This window comes from Schistocerca americana, chromosome 8 (assembly GCF_021461395.2).
Source record: "Schistocerca americana isolate TAMUIC-IGC-003095 chromosome 8, iqSchAmer2.1, whole genome shotgun sequence".
In the NCBI taxonomy this organism is placed as follows: domain Eukaryota; kingdom Metazoa; phylum Arthropoda; class Insecta; order Orthoptera; family Acrididae; genus Schistocerca; species Schistocerca americana.
In genome coordinates, this window is record NC_060126.1 from 42,797,323 (window position 1) to 42,819,785 (window position 22,463).

The 22,463-nt window shown below is 36.3% G+C and overlaps 1 protein-coding gene across 1 annotated transcript in view; it reads right to left on the minus strand.

The window, feature by feature from the left end:
• Positions 1-10,693: 10,693 nt before the first annotated feature.
• The window catches only part of LOC124545063 (ubiquitin carboxyl-terminal hydrolase 32), a 230,329-nt gene continuing 218,559 nt past the window's right edge, over positions 10,694-22,463 (minus strand). The window contains exon 30 of the mRNA XM_047123861.1: positions 10,694-16,019. Within this exon, the coding sequence (XP_046979817.1) occupies positions 15,849-16,019 (171 nt within the window). The 3' untranslated portion in view covers positions 10,694-15,848. The remainder of the gene's footprint in view (positions 16,020-22,463) is intronic.

A 22,463-nucleotide genomic window follows, 5' to 3' on the forward strand; every position in this document is an offset into this window, starting at 1 on the left:
GCATAAATTCTTCTGTACCAGAGGTGGTTAAATACAAGAGGGAATATAAAAGGCACTTCTACCCAGAAAAGGTTAATATTTTTATTCAATCATCAGTAAAAGAAACCTAGGAAGACGTTTACTCAAAACCCTCCACTAATGAATCATTCAATGCATTTTGTAATACTTTCATGTCCATATTTGAGATGAGTTTTCCAAAAAGACTAACAAGAATTAATGTCATGCCAAGGAATAGCAGCCAGTGGATAGTACCTGCTATCGGAGTATCCAGTCAAAAGCTAAAATTTCTCAGTCAACTGAGAAAAGACAACCAAGATGTACACATTGCAGAATATATTAAGACACATAAGAAAATTTATAAGAAAGTAATTAAGACAGCCAAAACAATACACAATGACAAAGTAAACATAGGGACAGCAAACAAGTCGAAAGCAATATGGAATACAGTAAAAAAGGAAACAAACAAAAGTGTTTAAAAGCAAGATGAAATTTATTAAAAGATGATCATGGTGTGTTACTTAGAAATGATACTCTAGCAAATTACATAACTGACTATTTCACAAACACTCCAGTCAATCTGATTAAAAATTTTGCTAGTAATAGTAGTACCACAATTCAAAGAGAGCTAAGTGGTAATTCAATATTGAAATGTCCCTCCCACAAATAAATTAGAAGTTCTTAAGATAATAAAAACAATGAAGAATAAAATGTCCTTTGTAATTGATGAGGTACCAGGTTCAGCCATAATTAAATGTGCTAATGTCATAGCAGAACCACTCTCACATATCATAAACATATCATTAACAGAAGGGTCATTCCAACAAAGATTAAAAATCTCAAAAATATAGCCATTGTATAAAAATGGTAATATATATGAAGTGGGAAACTATAGACCAATAGCTTTGTTATCTGTATTTTAAAAAATAATAGACTGTCATGAAAAATACAATGACAAATTACCGCAGAAAATTCAATCTCTTGTCTGTAAACCAACATGGTTTACGCAAAGGCATGAGTACAGAAACAGCATGTACCCAATTCATCAAAAACATTGCAATGGAACTTGACAGAAATAACAGTACAGAAAGGATATACTGTTGATCATGATTCTTGCTAGACAAATTAGAAGCTATAGGTATACGAGGAGTTGCATTAAAATGGTTTCAGTCATATCTTCACAATAGAAAACAGGTAGTAGAAATTACCTCAGCAAACAATAAAAAACAAAGCATTGTGTACAGATCAGACATGAAGACTGTACCAATTGGAGTACCTCAGGGCAACATTCCAGGACCTCCCTCATTTTTTATATATATATATTAACGATATCAAGACCCAATCAGAGGTACGCACATAACTTTGTTTGCTGATGACACAGATGTTGTTGTAACATACATAAATAGGGTATTGCCAACATCTGCAACCAGTTTTTTGGAATACATACAAAACTGGTATGAACTGAACAAGCTAACCTTAAATATTTCAAAAACTAATTATATACCTTGCAGGAAAACAAAGTCTCATCATGATGTGAACCTCAAAATTCAAAATAAACAAATTGAAAGGGTAGCTGCCTCAAAATTCTTAGGTGTGCAAATTGATGAAAATTTAGACTGGAAAGCCCACATGCTCTACGTCACTAACAAGTTAAGCTCTGCTTGCTTTGCATTACACATAATTAGTACTGTGTGTAGTAGAGAGTGTAGCAGAACTGTCTACTTTGCTTACATCCATTCTGCTATCACTTATGGCCTAACCCTCTGGGCTCATAATAAGGCAAATATGAAAATCATCTTCACCTTACAAAAATGAGCTGTTAGAATAGTTTCAAACAGTACTAGGCTAACACCTTCTAAACAGGTATTTCAACACCTAAATATCCTACCCTTACCATGTCTCTATATATTTTTTTTAAAAAGAAGAAGAAGAAGAAGAAGAAGAAGAAGAAGCATTCTAGGACCCCTCTCATTTTTTACATACGATATCAAGACCCAATCAATGTGGCCAATGTGGCACATTGATAATTATAAAACCAACTCAGAACTTCATTCCTACAATACAAGAAAGTGCAATGACATCCACATAAAAAGAGTAAACAAAGCTTTAACACAAAAACAAACCAACATTCAGGGTACTATTTTGTATGACAAACTTCCAACTCAACTAAAAGAAATAAAAACATTGTCTACATTCAAGGAAGTAATATTTAAATTCTTAATGACCAACTGCTATTATAGTATAAGTGAATATCTGCAGTAACCATGTAGCAAGTAACTACATTCATTTACTATTTGTTAACAGTACCATAAATCAAATGCTTGCCACAGCCTCAATGTTAATTTTTCTGAACAAAAGTGTTAAATCAATTATTTACGTGTAATGTATTTCATGTAAAATAGCCTTCTCATACTTTTATATTATTACAGTAATCAAAGTGTATTGCCCATAAATATTGTGATGGGTAGAATGAACCATTGTATTATGTAGGAAACTGTACACCCTTATCTTAGTTTTGTTATACTATGGTCTTTGATGAAATCCCTACAATGTATATTGTCACTGGATGTATAAACTACTACTACTACTACTACTACTACTACCACTGATTGTTTTGCCACTTGTATTCTGGTAGTTATTTCTTCTTCTGCCAAGATGGTAAAATAGTGAACTATCTAGTCTACATATTCTGTCAATGTTTGTTAAAAGTATGCCCAGTGACTCAGAAAACTACTCTTTTACATTCTGAATGAACCCTGATTTATTGTGTGCACAAAGTTATCGATAATACTAAATGACATTAAATGTTGCTGCTGCTATGATCATTAGTTACACTTTAAATTGAGAAAACACTGTCCCCTCTTGCATCTAAGATTTTAATGGTTGTTTGTTTGATCCATGATTTAAACTATGATCCAGTTATATTATAATTACCCAAAAGACTCTATCATGTGAAAGGATTATCTCAATTCTGCTCCAGAATATTAGTCAGAAATGCATCATACGGCCCATTTACCATTAGAGGAATTTTACTTGACTTACTTATATCTCAACAAAGTATTCCAAAATCTGGGTACCCTCAACCTGGTTAGTTATAATGATGATAGGATATGAATGCAGAACATATTGCTGAAGTTAACTAAAAATATATTTTGTATGATCTGTTTTAATACCTAACAATACAGACAAAATGGCCTTTAACTGCATGTGCCTATATAAGAAGTTGGTTTACTCAAACTGCTCAATCATAAAATGGCTATCAGACAACCGTTATCTAACTTTCATTTGATCAGTGACTGAACTCATTACATCTCTCACAGTGTCATGCCAGAACAGAACAAGACACTTGCTCATTGGTGTGTGGGAACAAATTAGCACAGAGGTGCATCACTTTACCATGATCTGCTGCCTACAAGATGCTTCTGCTGGTGCACATCTGGAACTGGTTCATCTCTGCCAATGGAGTGCTGCCAAACCCTGTGAGAGATGGTTCATTGCACTGGACTCTCTCTCACCACAAAACTGTATACGTACTTTCAAATAAGAATTCACAATCGCACCCCCGCACTCTGTATTCCTATCTTGCGTGTGCACAGTGTGGCACACCAACTCTGGTTTTCACTCCCGCTGCCAATTATACATACAATGTACATATTTGTGGTATTCCCACACAAATCAAACCACTGGTAACAAAATAAAATTGCCTTCTAAAGTCATGCACAGAAGCATTTGTCTCAAACGTGCCACCCCCAGTACTCACAACCACAACTCTGGCACACACAGGCTTTACAGCTGCTGCTCCTTACATTGACCTCCTGACTACTGCTGTCCTAAAAATCTCTGTCTTCTCTCTTTTTGATATTTTTGTGTCATCTTGGTTCATGATTCAACAGTGGGATTAGCCATTTGACTCTAACCAATGAGGAGATTTCCATATGATACAACTTCCTACCAAAAAGGGTGTGTTTCTTCCCAAATCCAAATGTACCAAATATCACCTCCCACTAACAAAATTAAGGCCACCCACACTGCAAACAATGATGTCACAAGCTCTGCACCAATGACTTACTTGCATTCATTGTTTCAGCTTCTCACCCAGGCCTGACTTACAGAGGTCAATGTACTGGGCCTAGGACTATGTGGCCATTTGCAGCCACCTATGTGCTTTTTTCCCCCAAGTGAGTTTAGCTGCTCAGCTTCCTAACACCACCCCTCTTGCATTACTTCACCCTGGTGCTGTGAAGTCACCTACCTCCACACACACAGGAGCAACACAGCTCTACGGTACCTGCTTGAGACTCTTCACAAAGTGGCTGCGAGCAAGATTTCTGTTTTCTTCCACAGCAAGCAACATCAGCCTAGCCTCCATCTATGCAACTCACATGCGAGGAAATTCAGACTCTGCCACCACCAGTTTGTATAAGAAACATGTAATTGCTGATCCAATACACTCACCACTACAATTGCAGACCAATGATGAATGAATTAATAAAAATGCTACATGAGCAATATAATAAAACAATATTACATAAATATGAAAGTTGGCTGGCAAAAAGCCTGATGTCTTTCAACATTACCAAGCTATTATTATTACCAGTACCACTATTCATAAAATCTGTGTGAAACACTTTAGTTCCCTAGTTGTAGTGTTTTTGGATGTATAGTAGAAATCAGATCACCTAAATGTGATAATTCAATGGATAGTACTACCATAGGTCAGAACTACATGCATTCTGTGAGTTCAAAATTATAATAGAGATGTAAAATGTACTGAGCAAAGTAGCATTGAGCAGATGCACACAACCAAAGTTCAATATCGCTGGTGCTAGTTGGCTGTTGAGTTTTTAAAAACATCTTTTGCCCTTTCTGGAGACAGAACAACAACAACACATATTCCACCCTGTTCAGCCTATCCAGAGCTTGTCCAATCCATATAACACAGAATCATGACATTGCATAAAGTGCAAAAAGAGGTGGACCAACAAGGCAAAATTCAGTGTTGTAACACTTGTTTAGGTGGAAATTTCATTGATTTTGAAGTGTTATTCATTAATTTCACCATAAAATTTAATTGAAAATTCAATGACTTGCTGTTGTATGCCATGTGGTGTCATTTAGAAATCCTATGGAGACGTCTTATGTTAAGTATGCACTGTAAAACACATAGTGAGTTAGTGACTGTCAGTACAAGATTCCCTGTAGGAAGCATAACATCACTCTTGGACAGTAAGTTTACACTTCTTTAGGTATAAATCTCATAAATTTTGGTACTACATTCACTATTTCCAATGCAAAATTCAGTGTTATCAGCACAATATTTGTTTCAAAAGCACAATACCACACCTGAAAAGGAGGCTTTGCACAAAATTTCATTGAGCCCAGTACAATGCTCAGCACGTCAAAATTGTTTGGATGGGGAGCTGTTGTGTACTGTAAAGGGAATAGCATAGATACTGCTACTGCAGCCTACTGCGGCTAGTGGGGTGGGTAATGTCAGCAGCAGCCACCAGCTGCCGATCGCCTGTGGGCCGAACCGTATGTAATTCATATAACTATAGATACGAATGGTATGTGCGAATACCACTCACGATGAAATAGCTGGGGCATGCATATGAATAATTGGGGTCATAGGAATGGAAAGGAAACGGGACGGGATGGGATGGGATGGGAAAGGGATAGGGAGGAAATAATGACTTCCAGCCCCAGAGAGCATTGTGGCAATGCAGCAATGAGAGTTGAAAATTTGTGCTGGATTGAACTTGAACCCAAATGCTCCGCTTCAGCAGAATGTTTACCTTAAGTGCCTCAGCCATCCAGACAAGCTTTTCTTCAGATTCAGATTTCCAATTTCCTGCGCAAAGCACCACAATGATCCCCTCCCATTAACCCCAGATATCTCTGACAAAACAGACACCACTCATATCTATAATTGTATGGGCGCAATGGTTGTTTGATGACAAAGTTTCAGTGCAGATGCACAACCAATGCCTGATCTCCTATGGGAATCAGAAATCTGCGAGTAGGAGGTTAATGTGAGGGGGTCATTGTGGTGCATTGAGCAGGAATATGAATCTGATAGAAAGTGTGTCAGAAAAGCTGAAGCGGTTAAGGCAGCCGTTCTAGAGAAATGATGCATCTGGACTCTAGTCCCAGCCTGCCACAAATGTTCAACTCTCACCATTCCAAGGCCCTGGATGGATAGAAGTCATTATTTACTTCCCATCTCTTTCCCATCCCAACTGTTTCACCCCAATTATTCATTCATATAACTGTAGTGAACTTGTGGTAATGTGAAACTCTAACTCAAACTGAGACAGTGTGCTTGAGCCTGCTGACTGTGTCTTAGATCCACTAAATGGCACTGGTGATTGTAATTCAGATTTTCGTGTTGAAATGTGGTGTACAATTATGGTATTGGGCACTAGTCTATTAGCAACTGTAATACTTTCCCACTGTATGTATTTGCCACATTTTGGTTACTAGAATTAGACTTGTAAATAAGTATAATCATCTTTAATTCTCAAATGCTGTTGCTACATGCCTGTTAGATACAAGTTTACATGTTTGACAGGTCTGTGATGATGGTTAAGTAACTGATGATGAAATAGCCACACACAAATTTTGTGGTGAATTGTACCAGCATAGCACCTCATCCTATATTTTTTGGGTTCAGTGCCACCATCAGGATGACAAATGTGCATATCTTGATTTTTTTCCAATTTGGGTTATGGGTTATTTTCACGCTTTTTACATTTTTCGTGTTTCATACAGGTCATGTGGACTGTGGTTGCAGTATTGCTATACTCCTTTTTGCATTAGTTTATAAAATTGGTAGTATGCATCAGGTGTCTCTCTGCACAGAGCTGAGCTGAGCTGAGCTGAGTATCAGCTCCTGGAGCCTCTACATCTTACAAAACACCTTCTGCAAGAGGTGGTGGCAGTGTGCAGTGACTCAACCACTGATGGGGAGCTCTCCCTGAAAAGGTATTTCTTCATATAAAGATGCAAGTATTCCTAATACACACCATAAAACAGTTTAGAGTTTAACTTAGGAGAACATGTTGGGGCAGTGGCATAGGAGAACATCAGGAACGCTCTTTCCCTCCCAGTGTTTGTTTAAATAAAGTTGCTAGTGGGTAGCCCTAACTAAGTTGGAAGAAGCAGTGACCATACAGCCCTGAGTGAATAGCAGCTCGGGGAAAAATGCTATGTAGGGCATCCTTTGTCCAGCAGACAAGCCAGGACCTGCACAAACAACCTCTGTCTCTGATGCCATAGAGCCAGGGCAGTATTCCAGAATTTGGGTTCTGACGTCATAGAGCAAGTGCTAGTATTCCAGGTCTTTGATTCTGATGTCATAAAGCCAGGGCCTGTATTCCAGATCAAACATCTCATGAAGCCATCTTTGAGTGACTGTAGGAAGACGAAGGACGACATGGACATAATTTCTATTTGGTGAAATGAATGGTAGGTTGCTCTAATTGCTAAACAATGTAAATTAATGCATATGCATATGAAAAGAATTCTATATTGTTTAGATGCATTATTAGTACTGTGCTGCATGACGAAGTCACATCAAATGAATATCCAAGTGTAACGTTGCAAAGTGGCACAAAACAGAACGAACACATAAGTGTAGAGTAGGAGACTGCTCAAGTTTGGATTATTGGGAGAATTTTGGAAAAAATTAGCTCATCTCTAAAGAAGGCCACATACAGAACTATTTTGCAACCCATTCTTGAGTAATGCTAGTGTGTTCTGGATCTCACGAGATTGGATTAATGGAGGATATCAAACAAACCTAGGGTTTGCTGCTAAGTAGGTTCGATCAACATGCGAATATTATGGAAATGCTACACAAACTCAAATGGGAATCCCTGGAGGAAAGGTAATGTTCTTTCTGCAAAACACTATATTGAGAAAGTTTAGATAGTTGACATTTGGGGCAGATTACTGAACCACCAACCACCAACATCTGTTTCACATAAAGACAGCAAAGACAAAATGAGAAAAATCAAGGCTCATATGAAATGTGTACGCAGTTGTTTCCTCTGCCAAGCATCGTATGGTGGCTTGCGGAACATGTATGTAGATGTACTGACACTACACAGGAGTCAGAGCATGCACATGCAATCCTAGATTCTGTTTCAGCTACTCTACACTTAGACAACATTATCATACATTTTGTATTATAATGGGAATTCTAACATTTCCGGAGAGATTTATCCTTTCATATATATAATGTTTGTTCCTCTACATATTTAATAACCATTTCCAAGTTTCTGAAGCCAGTGCATATGCTTCATCAACAATGCAGATTTATTTTTAGTTTAAATTTTATTTTCTTTGCTTTTGCGATAAATCAGATTTGTTTCTGAAATTATTTGGAATAATGCACTAGACAGCACACAGACCTCATCACATGATTCAGTAAAGGTGATACTTGAATGTGTTTAGTGGCTTGCACTGATGTGCACAGCAAACGTGTTAAGTGTACTCTTTCCAGTTCCTAGTAGCAGCACCTTCTGCAGCCAAGCAATAAGGATTACTACCACCACCACCACCACCACCACCACCACCACTACCACTGCGGAGAAAACCAAATTCATCACTAACATAAAAATGCAGACAGTGATCAAATAGAAAGCATCTGTAAGTTCATATATCTAGGAGAGAAAATACAAGGAGACCGTTAAGAAAAATCTGTCATGAATGAAAGGTAATACAAAATGTAAAGGGCATATCAAATAACAAAAATTTTTACAGCTAGCTGAGGAAACAGGCATTGCATGGGTGTTTGTTTATTACAATCTTCTGTTAGTCCATGTTTTCCTCCCTCCTCTGACTGTCCATCTAGTCCTCCCCATCTCTCAACCCATGACCACTCTCTCTAACCACTTCTCCTCCCTCCTCTCTCTATCCCCCCCTTCCCTCTCTCTATCTCCTCCCTCCCTCTGCATGTCAACTCCCCCCCCCCCCCCCCCCTCTCTGTGCCACTCCTTGTTCATCTCCTCCACTTTCTTTTCTGTGTCCATCTTCTCCTCTTCTCTCTCTCTATCCATTTCCCTTTCCCTATCTCTGTCCAACTCTTCCTCTCATCCGTCTCTGTTCATTTCCCCTCCCCTATCTCTGTCCAACTCCTCGTCCTCCCGCTCACCCCAATAGGAGGCTGGTGATTCTTACCCCTACAGTATTTCTTTGGAGATTGCCCTAATATGTGAACCGAATTTGACTGGAATCATCGCAGGGGTTTAGGTTTAACTTTTTTAACAGTGTCTTTGCTCACATAGACAAATGTCAAATACTTTCACACATATTTAACATTTTTCACGTTATTTTTGTACACAAACATCACCTGCATGGCTACTGAATTTCACACTGCAGTTTCGTTTCCACACAGCTTAATGTTTATTTTGGCTGTACAATGATATAATTTTACACGTTCAGTGGCACATATTCTTACTGTCTGCGAAGTGTGTTGTGAATAGAATTAGTAGCAAAGATGTAATAAATTAAAACATGCATGATGTGGTAGTTTGTCACACATCTCAGTATTTGACATATTTCTTGAACTGCGTGTCGTACAATGACGTAATTTTTCTGGTACATTCAGTGGTATATGTGAATACTGTCTGCAAAATGTGTCATGAATACAGCGAGTAGTAAAGGAACAATAAATTAAAATGTCATGCTTCATGTGGCAGTTTTACTGTATGAACAGTAACATAGTAATCACCACACATTTTCTTTTCATTTTTTATGGGGTCGTCAGTGAGAAAAAGTTTTGTACAGGTTCAAAATTATGTAAGTTTGTTGCAAATCTCCAAGTGCTCTCGTTCTCCAGTACTTGTCTGTGTGCCTTTCGACAATGCAGCACTTCTGCCTTTCAGTGAGTCATCTCCTTTATTCCTAAACAACACCTAATGGTATTTGTTATGTAAATCAAGTTCAGTCCTGTACTGCTTCATAATAAAATAAGTGGCTGTTGTATGTATGTTATTGTATAGCTTATTGGATGATTTAATAAAGAGCTTAGCCTCAAAACTTGCCATCAAGTAATAAAGGAAATTAGTATTGCAACTTTTGACAGTTCACTGCAATTTACTGCATAATTTGGTAAACCAGAATAGTTCATAATAATGCCTTCCAGAATGCTGGAAGTTAGTGAATAATAATAATAATAATAATAATAATAATAATAATAATAATAATAAAAGACAAGAGCAGACGAAGCAGTAGTAAAACACATTTTGACTAGGAATGTGTTAAATTTAGAAGGATTTGAAGGCAAAGGCATTAAGTAAGCAGATTTCAAATAATCTGAAGATCCATAAAAAAAGAATATGGGAAGAAATGAAAATATCAAATGAGAAACTCAGTGTCCTCATACTTCCTCAGTAAGTATGCAGATAGATATATGAAAAATAGTCCATTATTCCCTTCATAAATTATGTAAAATGTAGTGCCACTTATAAGTTCTGAAAAGGTGCCAAATATATATATATATATATAGCACATACAGTTATGAGCAGAGAGCAGAGATGCTGAGTCGCAGATAGGCAAAACAAAAAGACTGTCAAACAAACAAGTAAGCCTTCGGTCAGATAAGCCTTTATTGGAATATAAACACACACACACACACACACACACACACACAACCAAGCTAGGAGGATGGCATTTCAGAAATTAGTCCAGATTCAATTTTATTTCATCTTTTATTAACTGAATATTTTCAGGAATACTGTAATGAAAGGGAGGTGCATAGCTACTCCTCCCTGACAATGGCACAAATCATTTCCTGTTTACTATGCATTCTATTCAATCAACAGGTATACATAAATCTGATAACAAGTAACACAGGAAGTAATATAGTATATACAGGTATGACCATTTCCATTTCTGGATTATCATTCTTTGACTGCAGTAGATTTAACAATTTCAAAATGATATAATCTTTCTACAAAAGCCATAAAATCATTGAATAATATATCATGCCTGTAATCCAATAGATGAATATATTCCCTATATTGACAGGTTCCAGAAAATATTATAGCATAAGACTAGGAGATGCTAAACACGAATTAAGGTTTCTAGTTGATATCACAATATATCTTAGTTTTAAGTTTGAAACAATTCCGTCCCTGCACATTTAAAAACATTTCTTGATACAAAATATTAAGGATATATCCAAGCACAGTCACAGATTTGAAAGTAATATCTTATTGAATGATAACTCAAACTGTATAAAATACACTTTAAAATACTTACACATGCATATGGAATGCAACATACATTTTTTACATTTCATTTATAATTGTCAATACTTAGGGTTTTTTAACAAACAAATTTGAATTATAAAGGGAATGTATCTTGCTAGAATGCTGCACTACTGTACAATAATCAAGCATTGTACAAAATGTAACTGTCAGTCAGAAGAAAATGTAACAAGCTTTTCCAGTGTCATATTCATTTTCTGAAGTTGGCATATACTTTATTAAAGAGTATAGCATACAGGATAACATCTGTAAATACATTGATGGGGATGGTGAACTATGTATTTTCATATACAGATAGAAATAAAAACATTGCCAGTAGTTATTTGAATAGGAATTTATTCCTCTGTGCAACTGCTATTATCAACTTTTCTGATTATTTCAAAAAGGAAGACACGGGTGCCCAAAAGCTGCAATATGACTGAACTTTTATCCTAGTGACTATTTTTTATAACATCAGGATAATCATCATACAGTCAGGATAATTTAGTCTAATCAGCTAACTGTAATGACTGCAGATGATGGGCTACCCACACTAGGCCAGCAAGCTTACCAATGACAGTTAAATTGAACTGTTACTGTTCTTCATAAGAACAACATGCTGTTGCCCACTTAGTTGTTTGCTCCTTACTCTCTTCAAAAGCTGAGTTGTCAGCTATTTGCCATAGTTATCCAATATGACTTTACTGCACCAACCAGATGATGATGATGATGATGATGATGATGATGATGATGATACCAAAACTATTCATACTGCAGCTTCCCAGTCGCCACACCTTCCTTTTTCAATCCATCCGCACAAAACATGCAGGTTTTACTACACAAAATCAGTGTTTCATGAGAATGGACTGTAGAGCCAGAATAACCATTAGATATTTAATCTGAAAAGTATTATACAATTAAGTCCTGGAAATCAATAATTTTTCTTGATGCAGAATGTCTAACATCTTACCCATATCAAATATAGAAAGCAATATTAAAAAAGGGAAACAAAGTTTTGTTTAATGCACACAGATCATAAACTACAAAGATACTTTCAGAACAAATTCAGTGTGTGGCACTCTGTGTGATAACATTAAAAGATCATTTTTCAAGTCTGTAAAATTTCAGCCATGAGAAAGACAGGATGACATTTCAATTAACACGAGTAGCAGATATTAACAAACGTATAATTGTGTGACCCACAATTATTTAAGTTAAAAAAAAAAAAGTTGGGCATTATTTTCACACTAATTCAGCACATAATGTAAACTCTATCCATAGGCCCTAGCAGGCCCATCGGTACTGAACGACCGGCACATCATCCTCTGCCAGTGGCATAATTGGATGTGGTACGGGGAGCGTGGGATCAGCACAAAACTCTCCCGGCCATTGTTAGTTTTTGTGAGCAGAAGCTGCTGCTGCTGCTCCGTCACTTAGTTCATTGACGCATTACGAGGCTGCGATCCCATTCCAGTCCTCCCACTGAAGAAACATCCCTGGCAGTACCGGAAATTGATCCTGGGTCCTCTGCATGGCATTTGGTAAGGCTGACCACTCTGCTACGGAGGTGGACCACTTATCACATAAAAGTGAAGCCAAATATTTTTGTAGCAACTGGCTCTTCTCTCATCTTAAATTTTTATTATCCAGCCTAATTGTTACACGAGTTACTTACCATTTATAGTGGTTCAACACAACTCAGAAGGGAGCACTTTAAAAACTACAGAATATACAACACCAGAATCATTATTACATGTATTCTAAGGGGAGATAACAATGCTCACTGAAAGTAGCCATACTAAAGAATGAATTTCTATTCAAAAAGTGGCTATACATATTTTTATTTCTATCTCAACAGATAAAATAATGTCTGATTCATCTTCTTTCATAAACACCATTAAAGCTTAAAAACTATCAAACATACATTTAAATTATATAGTTTTCATTCGATTTATTCAATTAATAATACTTGTAATAGTTTACTACGAAAATACACCTTTTTCACGAAAATGAATATGGGAGACATACTCACTCTCACTCACTCGTCATCTGCTAATTTACATTTTCACAGCTGGCATAATACTGCCACACCTACACACTAAACAATAAGGCAACACTTTATTTTCTATTAAAGCTCACACACTGATATATGATAAAACAATAATATCTCTGTATATTTACAAATTATGTATAAATATGCAATAAACGTATTCTTTACAGTAACAAAATTTTTTTTTAAATTATCACCAATAGTGTAATCTCTGGAATTCATATATATTTTGCAAAAATCAACAATTAGGCTGAATTGCTCCCTGGTATTTTTATCCACACATATTATCTTCATTTTATCTTCTGTATCAATAATCTCTCATCAATATCTAACACAGGTGTGCAATATAAAGGCAGAACATTAGCAGTACTACTATAACTATTACTATTATTTTTATCATTTTCATTTACATAACAGTGAAATGTGTAACAATTTTATATACAACACACATTTATAAACTTGTATGAGACATCTAAATGACTTGCACATGTCAATTGTTAAATTAATATTTTTCCATACATAATTAAAAGAATAACACACAATTTATTTCTTCAGACTTCTGAAAGGGATCACAAGGTACGGAAATAATGTAGTTTTTGTGAATTTAATATGTTCATAATAACATTTACTGACTAGTGTTGCTTTAACTACATGGTAAATGGAAAATACAGCTACATTCTGCTGAGAATAATGCTACTGACTAAAGGTAATAATGAGTTGTTTGTCTTACAGAAGAAACAGCAAGAATCTGAGGACTAAATTTTATGCAGAAAGGTAAATAATGATCATATTCAAATTTCTTAGACATTTTTCTATAAAAAAGAAACAATATGAAATGTGTATGGAAATGGCACTAAAAACAATAGTACAGGCATAATAAAATATATTAAAAGTGCACCAGAAAACACACAATGCAGCACAGGGTAGTAACATATTCATTGTTATGAACTTTAACTGTATTGATGGTCCTGTGAAAGGGGTTACTAATAGATGATTATCCACCAATGACAAAATTTGGATTCTTGGAGAATGACTTGCTAAGCAAACTTCATTCTGAAAAACTGTAATATTTGATGTTTAAATTAACAAAACTGCCGGGAAAGTGTTACCACACATTGATTACATGGGTACTGTTCTTTTGTAAGTCAGAATCAATGCACACTTACAGAAAATTATAATTTACTTAAATGGTCATGTGAAGGGAGGAAAAGAGGTTAATTTAAATTACAAAAATAATATTAACACAAGAAAATGCAGGGTATGCTGATAAAACGTGTGTATGGAAACACAACATACAAAAGTTAAATATCTGTGTCCCATTTAAACAAGGGCAATCACATACTTTGTACAGAATTTACTGCAATCATGGTGATTTTAAATATCTTATATATAAACTAAAAACATGAAAGAAAATATAAAATATAATCTCCTCTTTGGTTTCTTAATGGCTCTTCCACATCACATGCAAATAAACTGACTGAATACTTTAATGAAGAACACCCTTTGACAAAAAAACTGCAGTGCAGGAATGATATTAAAATAATGTTTTGTTCAAAATATACACTATACACATTACTAATAACATTATGCTTGCATACTTCACAGAATATTTTGGGCATGATAGACCCCTTAAAGAAATGTAAGATTTTTCTCATCTTTCTTCTTTAGATTCTACTGCAAAGTGCACAAAATTGAAGAACTGATGTCAATAAAATAGAGACATTATAGACAGGCAAATGGATTTCAAGGAATAATGTTATTAATTCCACTGATCTAATGGTATTAGCAATATAAACTTGTAGAATTGGGGACGTCAGCACATGTACCCTCCAACAAGGAACATATATCTAATAAAAATGAACTGGGCTATCAGTCTTATGCCACATATACTGTTTCTTGTACAACACCACATAAAACAAAAGGTGTATGGTACAAAAGGCAAAACAATTCTGTGTACTGAAAAACTAATCATATATTGCTGAAGATGACATCTGTTATGAAGACAGCTGGTAAACAAAATTAATTTTTCCTATAAACTAAATACATAGCTTAAATTGTAAGAACCTGAGATGATTGAGTACTATGAACAGATATGGCATAATGGTATTGGGTATATTAGTGTACAAAAATACATATAAACATTCTTTAAAGCAGATAGATTGACATTGATTACAAAGCACAAAAGTGTCATCAGGTATGAATTTTCTTTGTATGATACATCTGTCTTCTCTGCATTAACTTCTTTTGATTTTAAAGGGGGCAAAAATTGCCTTATATTAAGACTACAAAAGTCTATAAATACTTTGAATGAAACAGAAGAGCAACTTATTCACACTGATCAACAATTTACAATAAAAGCAATCTTCGCATGGCACTCACTTTTAACACATTTTGCATGCATTCGAGTGACACATTTCACCATACATTTACACAACACACAAAAAATAACAAATAATTTACAATACTTTAGCTTTTACCACAGTTATGAGAAGATAAATATTCACACGAGACCAATGAGATATGTCACAGGGCAAAACCTCACTGACTCACATGAGGCAGCAGAGTTTCTTAAGATCCGAATCGAACTCATCATCGAGATCACGTGTATCGGGTGCCTTGCCGACAACACTAGGCATGTACTGCTGCTGGTCCAACCCCTCTCGCTCGTAGAACAACATATAGGCTGAGCTGGTGTCCATTTGAGACTCACTCACCTCCTAAATGGAACATAAAAGAGACATTAGAAAATGCTAAGAATTTATCAGACCTTCATGGATATGCTGTATTACAAGGAAGAAACAGGTAGGGCAAACGTGAATAGAAAGGGTAAGATGGTATTTGAGGTTCAACTACTAAATGTTTTGATCTGCAACTGGCAAATTATCAAATTTAAAGTAGTTTTCTGTGCAACTGATGTAACCTCTGAAATGTCACAGGTTGAATGGTAATTGTCAAACGTCACACTAATTTTCATGAACAAACAGCAAATTTTAGTCTCACATACTGTACCCCATGAACAGAACCAGTTATTACCACTGAATGTCACACCATTTACAGACACTAGCTGCACTTGTCAGCTTCATCCACATAGAGTTTATGTTTACTATTAAACAAATGCTATTTTTGTTATTACTTACTTACTTAATTATATTTGTTATTATGAAACCAATCATTCACTTATGGCACAGCCATCCACATGTCTTGTCAATATTTGGAAGATGACCCTGGAATGTTGGCTGTATTCTTTCATAGGAGCATAACGGAATGTTGCAAGTTTTAAATCACAATTCCCATACACTTCCACTTGTCAATATTTGTGAAGAGCATTCATTCTTTCTCTGTTTCTTTCCCTCCATAATAGCCGCTGTTTACTAGATACTCTGTTTTCATCTGAGCACACTAATTCTTGCTTCTTCTCTGATATTTTCATATTGTTATTCACTTCAAATTTCCCTTATGCATTGCATTCATTGAATTAAAGTAAGTAATCTCTCTCTCTCTTTTTCTGTTTTGTTTCTTTGTATTGTCTTATTTCTGTGATTTTGCTTGAGACTGTCTGCCATTTTACTGATAACTGATCCATTTTTATATGCTGCTAAAATAATATTGACTCACACACATCAAACCTTGGTTTATAATGCCTTTACAGAAGGAAATATGTAGAAGAAAGCACCCACAATTTCCAATACCAGAACATTCCTAGAAATTCATGGAAATTTCTAGAACACTGTAATGCAAGATTCTTTCTGAGCCCATACAATGCCAAGAATGCTTTCAAAATTGCTGCACAGGCCAATTGCCATCACAAAGAGAGCAAAATAAAATTAATGTGACAATTCCAACCACAGATTTGAGTTGCCTACAAAATTTCAAACTCGTTCATAATCATCTGAGTCTAGGTAAATCTTTAATTAACAACTCAAAACTAAATTGGTTATTTTATGCAATTAGAATCATTTTTGCCAGCTAAAGAGTATCATCGAAAGACTGTTGCATGAAGGGCCGTAAAATGGAGGGGTGGTCAGAGAAATTTTCACATTCTCTACTTGGTTAATGTAGAAAATGCCCAAAAATGTGAATTTCCTTTGGCTGTGTATTAAGGCTAACTGTGTACATCAGCACGATTTGTATTCACAAGCTTGCAGTAGTCCCACTGGCTGCTACAGACCAAGAACATCATTTGTACAGTGAGCACCCAATATTGTGACCTCACAAATCATAATGAAGTAAGCTTTGTCATTCAACCTCTGCTCCTACTTTCATAATATGTTCAACATTCCTTGCTCTCTCGTGGCTGAACTTAATCTCATTGTACTTCAGTGTGTTTTGACATTTTCTCATTTTAATTCCTCATCCTTTGTGCCTAGTTACTCAGATTTGTGTGTTGATGTTATAAAACTTCTGACAGGGCCACCTCAAATTTGTGGGTTTCATTGTGATACATTTGTGTATTTTAATCGGACTTGCTGAGTGCTATCGACGAGAGATTTCACATTGATTCTGTATTTCTACATTTCCAGAAGGCTTTTGACATTGTACGTCACAAGCGGCCTGTATTCAAATTGCGTGATTATGGAATATCATCTCAATTATTTGACTGGATTCATGATTTCCTCTCAGAGAGAGGTCACAGTTCATAGCAATTGATGAATAGTCTTCACATAAAACATAAGTGATTTCTGGCGTTCCCCAAGGTAGTGTTATAGGCCCTCTGCTGTTCCTTATTTATATGAACAATTTAGGAGACAATCTCAACTGCGGTCTTACGTTGTCTGGTGATGATGCTTTCGTTTACTGTCTAGTAAACTCATCAGAAAATCACAACAAACTGCAAAACAATTTAGAAAAGATATCTGTATGGTGCAAAAATTGGCAACTGACCCTAAAGAATGAAAAGTGTGAGGTCATCCACGTGAGTGCTATAAGGAATACGTTTAACTTTGACTGCACAATAAAGCAATCAAATCTAAAGGCCACAAATTCAAGTAAATACCTACGAATTACAATTACAAACAACTGCCATTGGGAAGAAAAAAGAGAAAATGTTGGGGGGAAGGCAAACCAAAGACTTTATTTTATTGGCAGAACACTTATAAGATGCAACTGATCTACTAAAGAGACTGCCTACACTACACTTGTCTGTCTTCTTTTGTAGTGCTGCTGTGCAGTTTGAAATCCTTACCTGATAGGATTAATGGAACACACTGAGCGAGTTCAAAGAAGAGCAGCACGTTTTGTATTATCGAGAAACAGGGGAGAGAGACACTCACTGACACGACACATCATTAAAGTAAAGGTGTTTTTCTTTGCAGTGGGAGCTTCTCATGAAATTTCAATCAACATTCTCCTCCAAATGCGAAAATATTTTGTTGGTGCGCGCGCGCACACACACACACACACACACACACACACACACACACGCACACACGCACACACGCACACACGCACTTCCTTGCGATGACTTCTGTCAGTCGTGCCCTCCAAAGTGGTCAGTGTGCTCTCTTAAGAGAGTGACTAATATTTTGTCTGTGATCTTATTTTGCTGCCCAAAAAGCAAAACTCAACTACATGCAATGTCTAACATTTTATTCTAATTCCTTCACCATCACATGTTTCAATTTGTCTACAATCTATTGCTGTTGTTGTTGTCCTCAGTCCTGAGACTGGTTTGATGCAGCTCTCCATGCCACCCTATCCTGTGCAAGTTTCTTCATCTCCCAATACTTACTGCAACCTACATCCTTCTGAATCTGCTTAGTGTATTCATCTCTTGGTCTCCCTCTACGATTTTTACCCTCCACGCTGCCCTCCAATGCTAAATTTGTGATCCCTAGATGCCTCAGAACATGTCCTACCAACCGGTCCCTTCTTCTTTTCAAGTTGTGCCACAAACTCCTCTTCTCCCCAATTCTATTCAATACCTCCTCATTAGTCATGTGATCTACCCATCTAATTTTCAGCATTCTTCTGTAGCTCCACATTTCAAAAGCTTCTATTCTCTTCTTGTCCAAACTATTTATCGTCCATGTTTCACTTCCATACATGGCTACACTCCATACAAATACTTTCAGAAACGACTTCCTGACACTTAAATCTATACTGGATGTCAACAAATTTCTCTTCTTCAGAAACGCTTTTCTTGCCATTGCCAGTCTACATTTTATATCCTCTCTACTTCGACCATCATCAGTTATTTTGCTCCCCAAATAGCAAAACTCCTTTACTACTTTAAATGTCTCATTTCCTAATCTAATACCCTCAACATCACCAGACTTAATTTGACTACATTCCATTATCCTCGTTTTGTTTTTGTTGATGTTCATCTTGTATCCTCCTTTCAAGACACTGTCATTCCGTTCAACTGCTCTTCCAAGTCCTTTGCTGTCTCTGACAGAATTACAATGTCATCGGCGAACCTCAACGTTTTTATTTCTTCTCCATGGATTTTAATACCTACTCCGAATTTTTCTTTTGTTTCCCTTACTGCTTGCTGAATATACAGATTGAATAACATCAGGGACAGGCTACAACCCTGTCTCACTCCCTTCCCAACCGCTGCTTCCCTTTCATGCCCCTCGACTCTCATAACTGCCATCTGGTTTCTGTACAAATTGTAAATAGCTTTTCGCTCCCTGTATTTTACCGCTGCCACCTTTAGAATTTGAAAGAGAGTATTCCATTCAACAATGTCAAAAGCTTTCTCTACATCTACAAATGCCAGAAATGTAGGTTTGCCTTTCCTTAATCTAGCTTCTAGATAAGTCGCAGGGTCAGTATTGCCTCACGTGTTCCAACATTTCTGCGGAATTCAAACTGATCTTCACCGAGGTCGGCTTCTACCAGTTTTTCCATTCGTCTGTAAAGAATTCACGTTAATATCTTGCAGCTGTGACTAATTGAACTGATAGTTCGGTAATTTTCGCATCTGTCAACACCTGCTTTCTTTGGGATTGGAATTATTATATTCTTCTTGAAGTCTGAGGGTATTCTGCCTGTCTCATACATCTTGCTCACCAGATGGTATAGTTTTGTCAGGACTGGCTCTCCCAAGGCTGTCAGTAGTTCCAATGGAATGTTGTCTACTCCTGGGGCCTTGTTTCGACTCAGGTCTTTCAGTGCTCTGTCAAACTCTTCACGCAGTATCATATCTCCCATTTCATCTTCCTCTACATCCTCTTCCATTTCCATAATATTGTCCTCAAGTACATCACCCTTGTATAGACCCTCTATATACTCCTTCCACCTTTCTACTTTCCCTTCTTTGCTTAGAACTTGTTACTCTTGTTAAATTTTAATTACGTTTCACTGAATAACTTGTTTTACAGTCACTGTCCATTCCAGTCAAATCGTCATTCAAGTTCTTTGCCGCGTAGGACAAAATTACTGTGTCATTAGTAAACCGCATAGTTTTTGTTTCTTCTCCCTGAACTTATTCTCAAATTTCTCTTTACATGGAGATTACACAGCACTTTGATTTATGTAATTATTTACATTTTTGTGCATTAAATATAGAAATTAAACACCAATCTTCTACAGCACTGAAGTGCAACTCTAAAAAAATTCTAAACAAAATCAAATTTGAAGTTTTCTGAGTATTTCTAGATCTTTACATCTACACAGGTCTTTTTGACAGCAGGAATGGCTGTTATAGAATGTTCTCTTGTCATGTGGGTGGCCTGGATTTTATTTCTGGCCAACAGAAATTTTTTAACAATGGTGCATGTTCTACAAGCATTTCCATGGAGCATAATATATGTACTAATGGAAAAAAATTATAAGAACAGACTTTCCACGAATATCATGTGGCAGTGTAATGCGAGTACAGAAAATATAATGACATTTTCATTACTAGTAACTAAATTCCGTCATTTCCAACAGCACCACAACCACAGCATTCTAGCTGTACAGGTCCCAAAGAACAATGTTCCTGTAACACCTCCACCCGAAGACAAGCCTGCAGTGGCTTGAACTTAGTTACTGGTACATGAAATAAATCTTATCATAAACTCAGAAAGTGACTGGATGTGCAATTTTTTTTAAAAAAGTGGTAGCACTCGAGATGTAATATTCAATTTGAGTCTCTCCCCCTCCCCCTTCAGTTCGAATACTAACACAAAATATATGCTAATTGACACATATCTAAGTGTCATTCACTATGAGAGCACGTCTCCTCATGTCTAATTACATACTGTAAACAAAATTTCAATTTTTTTGCAAATAGAAATTCTTAATTACCAATCATTTATAAAAGATCATTAACAAAGACTGTTTAAATTCTTTTAAAATTACATTTTTTCTATCTTAAAATACTTTAAAAATATGCACTATCTGGGAATCAAAGCCAGGCTGCCCCTGTGGTAGGTGAACACACTACCAAAGAGCAACACTGCCTGTCAAAAATTCAGCCTACATCTAGTGAGTTAAATGTAACCGGAAATTTCAAAGTTGATTTTCATGTCAGTAGATATACAAAAAATTACAAAAATCCAATTTCTATGTGGTACCCTTGTCAGTTTTCTTTTCTAGTTGCTCATGTAGACACTGGATAGACTATAGCTGTATCTCTCACCTTCCTTTTCATGTTATTCAGCTCTCTTACAACTGCAGTCCAGTTTCTGAACAAGTTATAAATAACCTTTCTCAACTGGGATGGGAAAAATCATCTAGTAACATTAGATTCGAAAAAAGAGTGCATCACAACACAAGAAAATTGTAAGAATGGGTACAGACAAGACTATACTGGACAATTGGCTGGTGGAAAAAAAAGACAAAACTACTCCTTCCTCATCTTTCAGTGTGTAGAAACTGATCAACCTGAGAAATGGGTAGTGAAAAATAATTTGCCCAGAGCTTCAATTGAAATTTCTTTTTGAAGATAAAACAGTGCAACAAAAACTGGCAATTTATCACCAAAACATTAATGCACTATGATCAATGAATTTATAATTGATGTCTTCAATGTAGGAAAATAGGAAAGGACAGCAATGTAGGAAAAGACAGATCGCTACTTACCATAAAGATGACATGTCAAGTTGCAGACAGGCACAATTAAAAGACATTCACATATAGCTTTCTGCCACAGCTTTTGTCAGTAAAACCACACACACACACACACACACACACACACACACACACACACACACACACACACACACACGGGG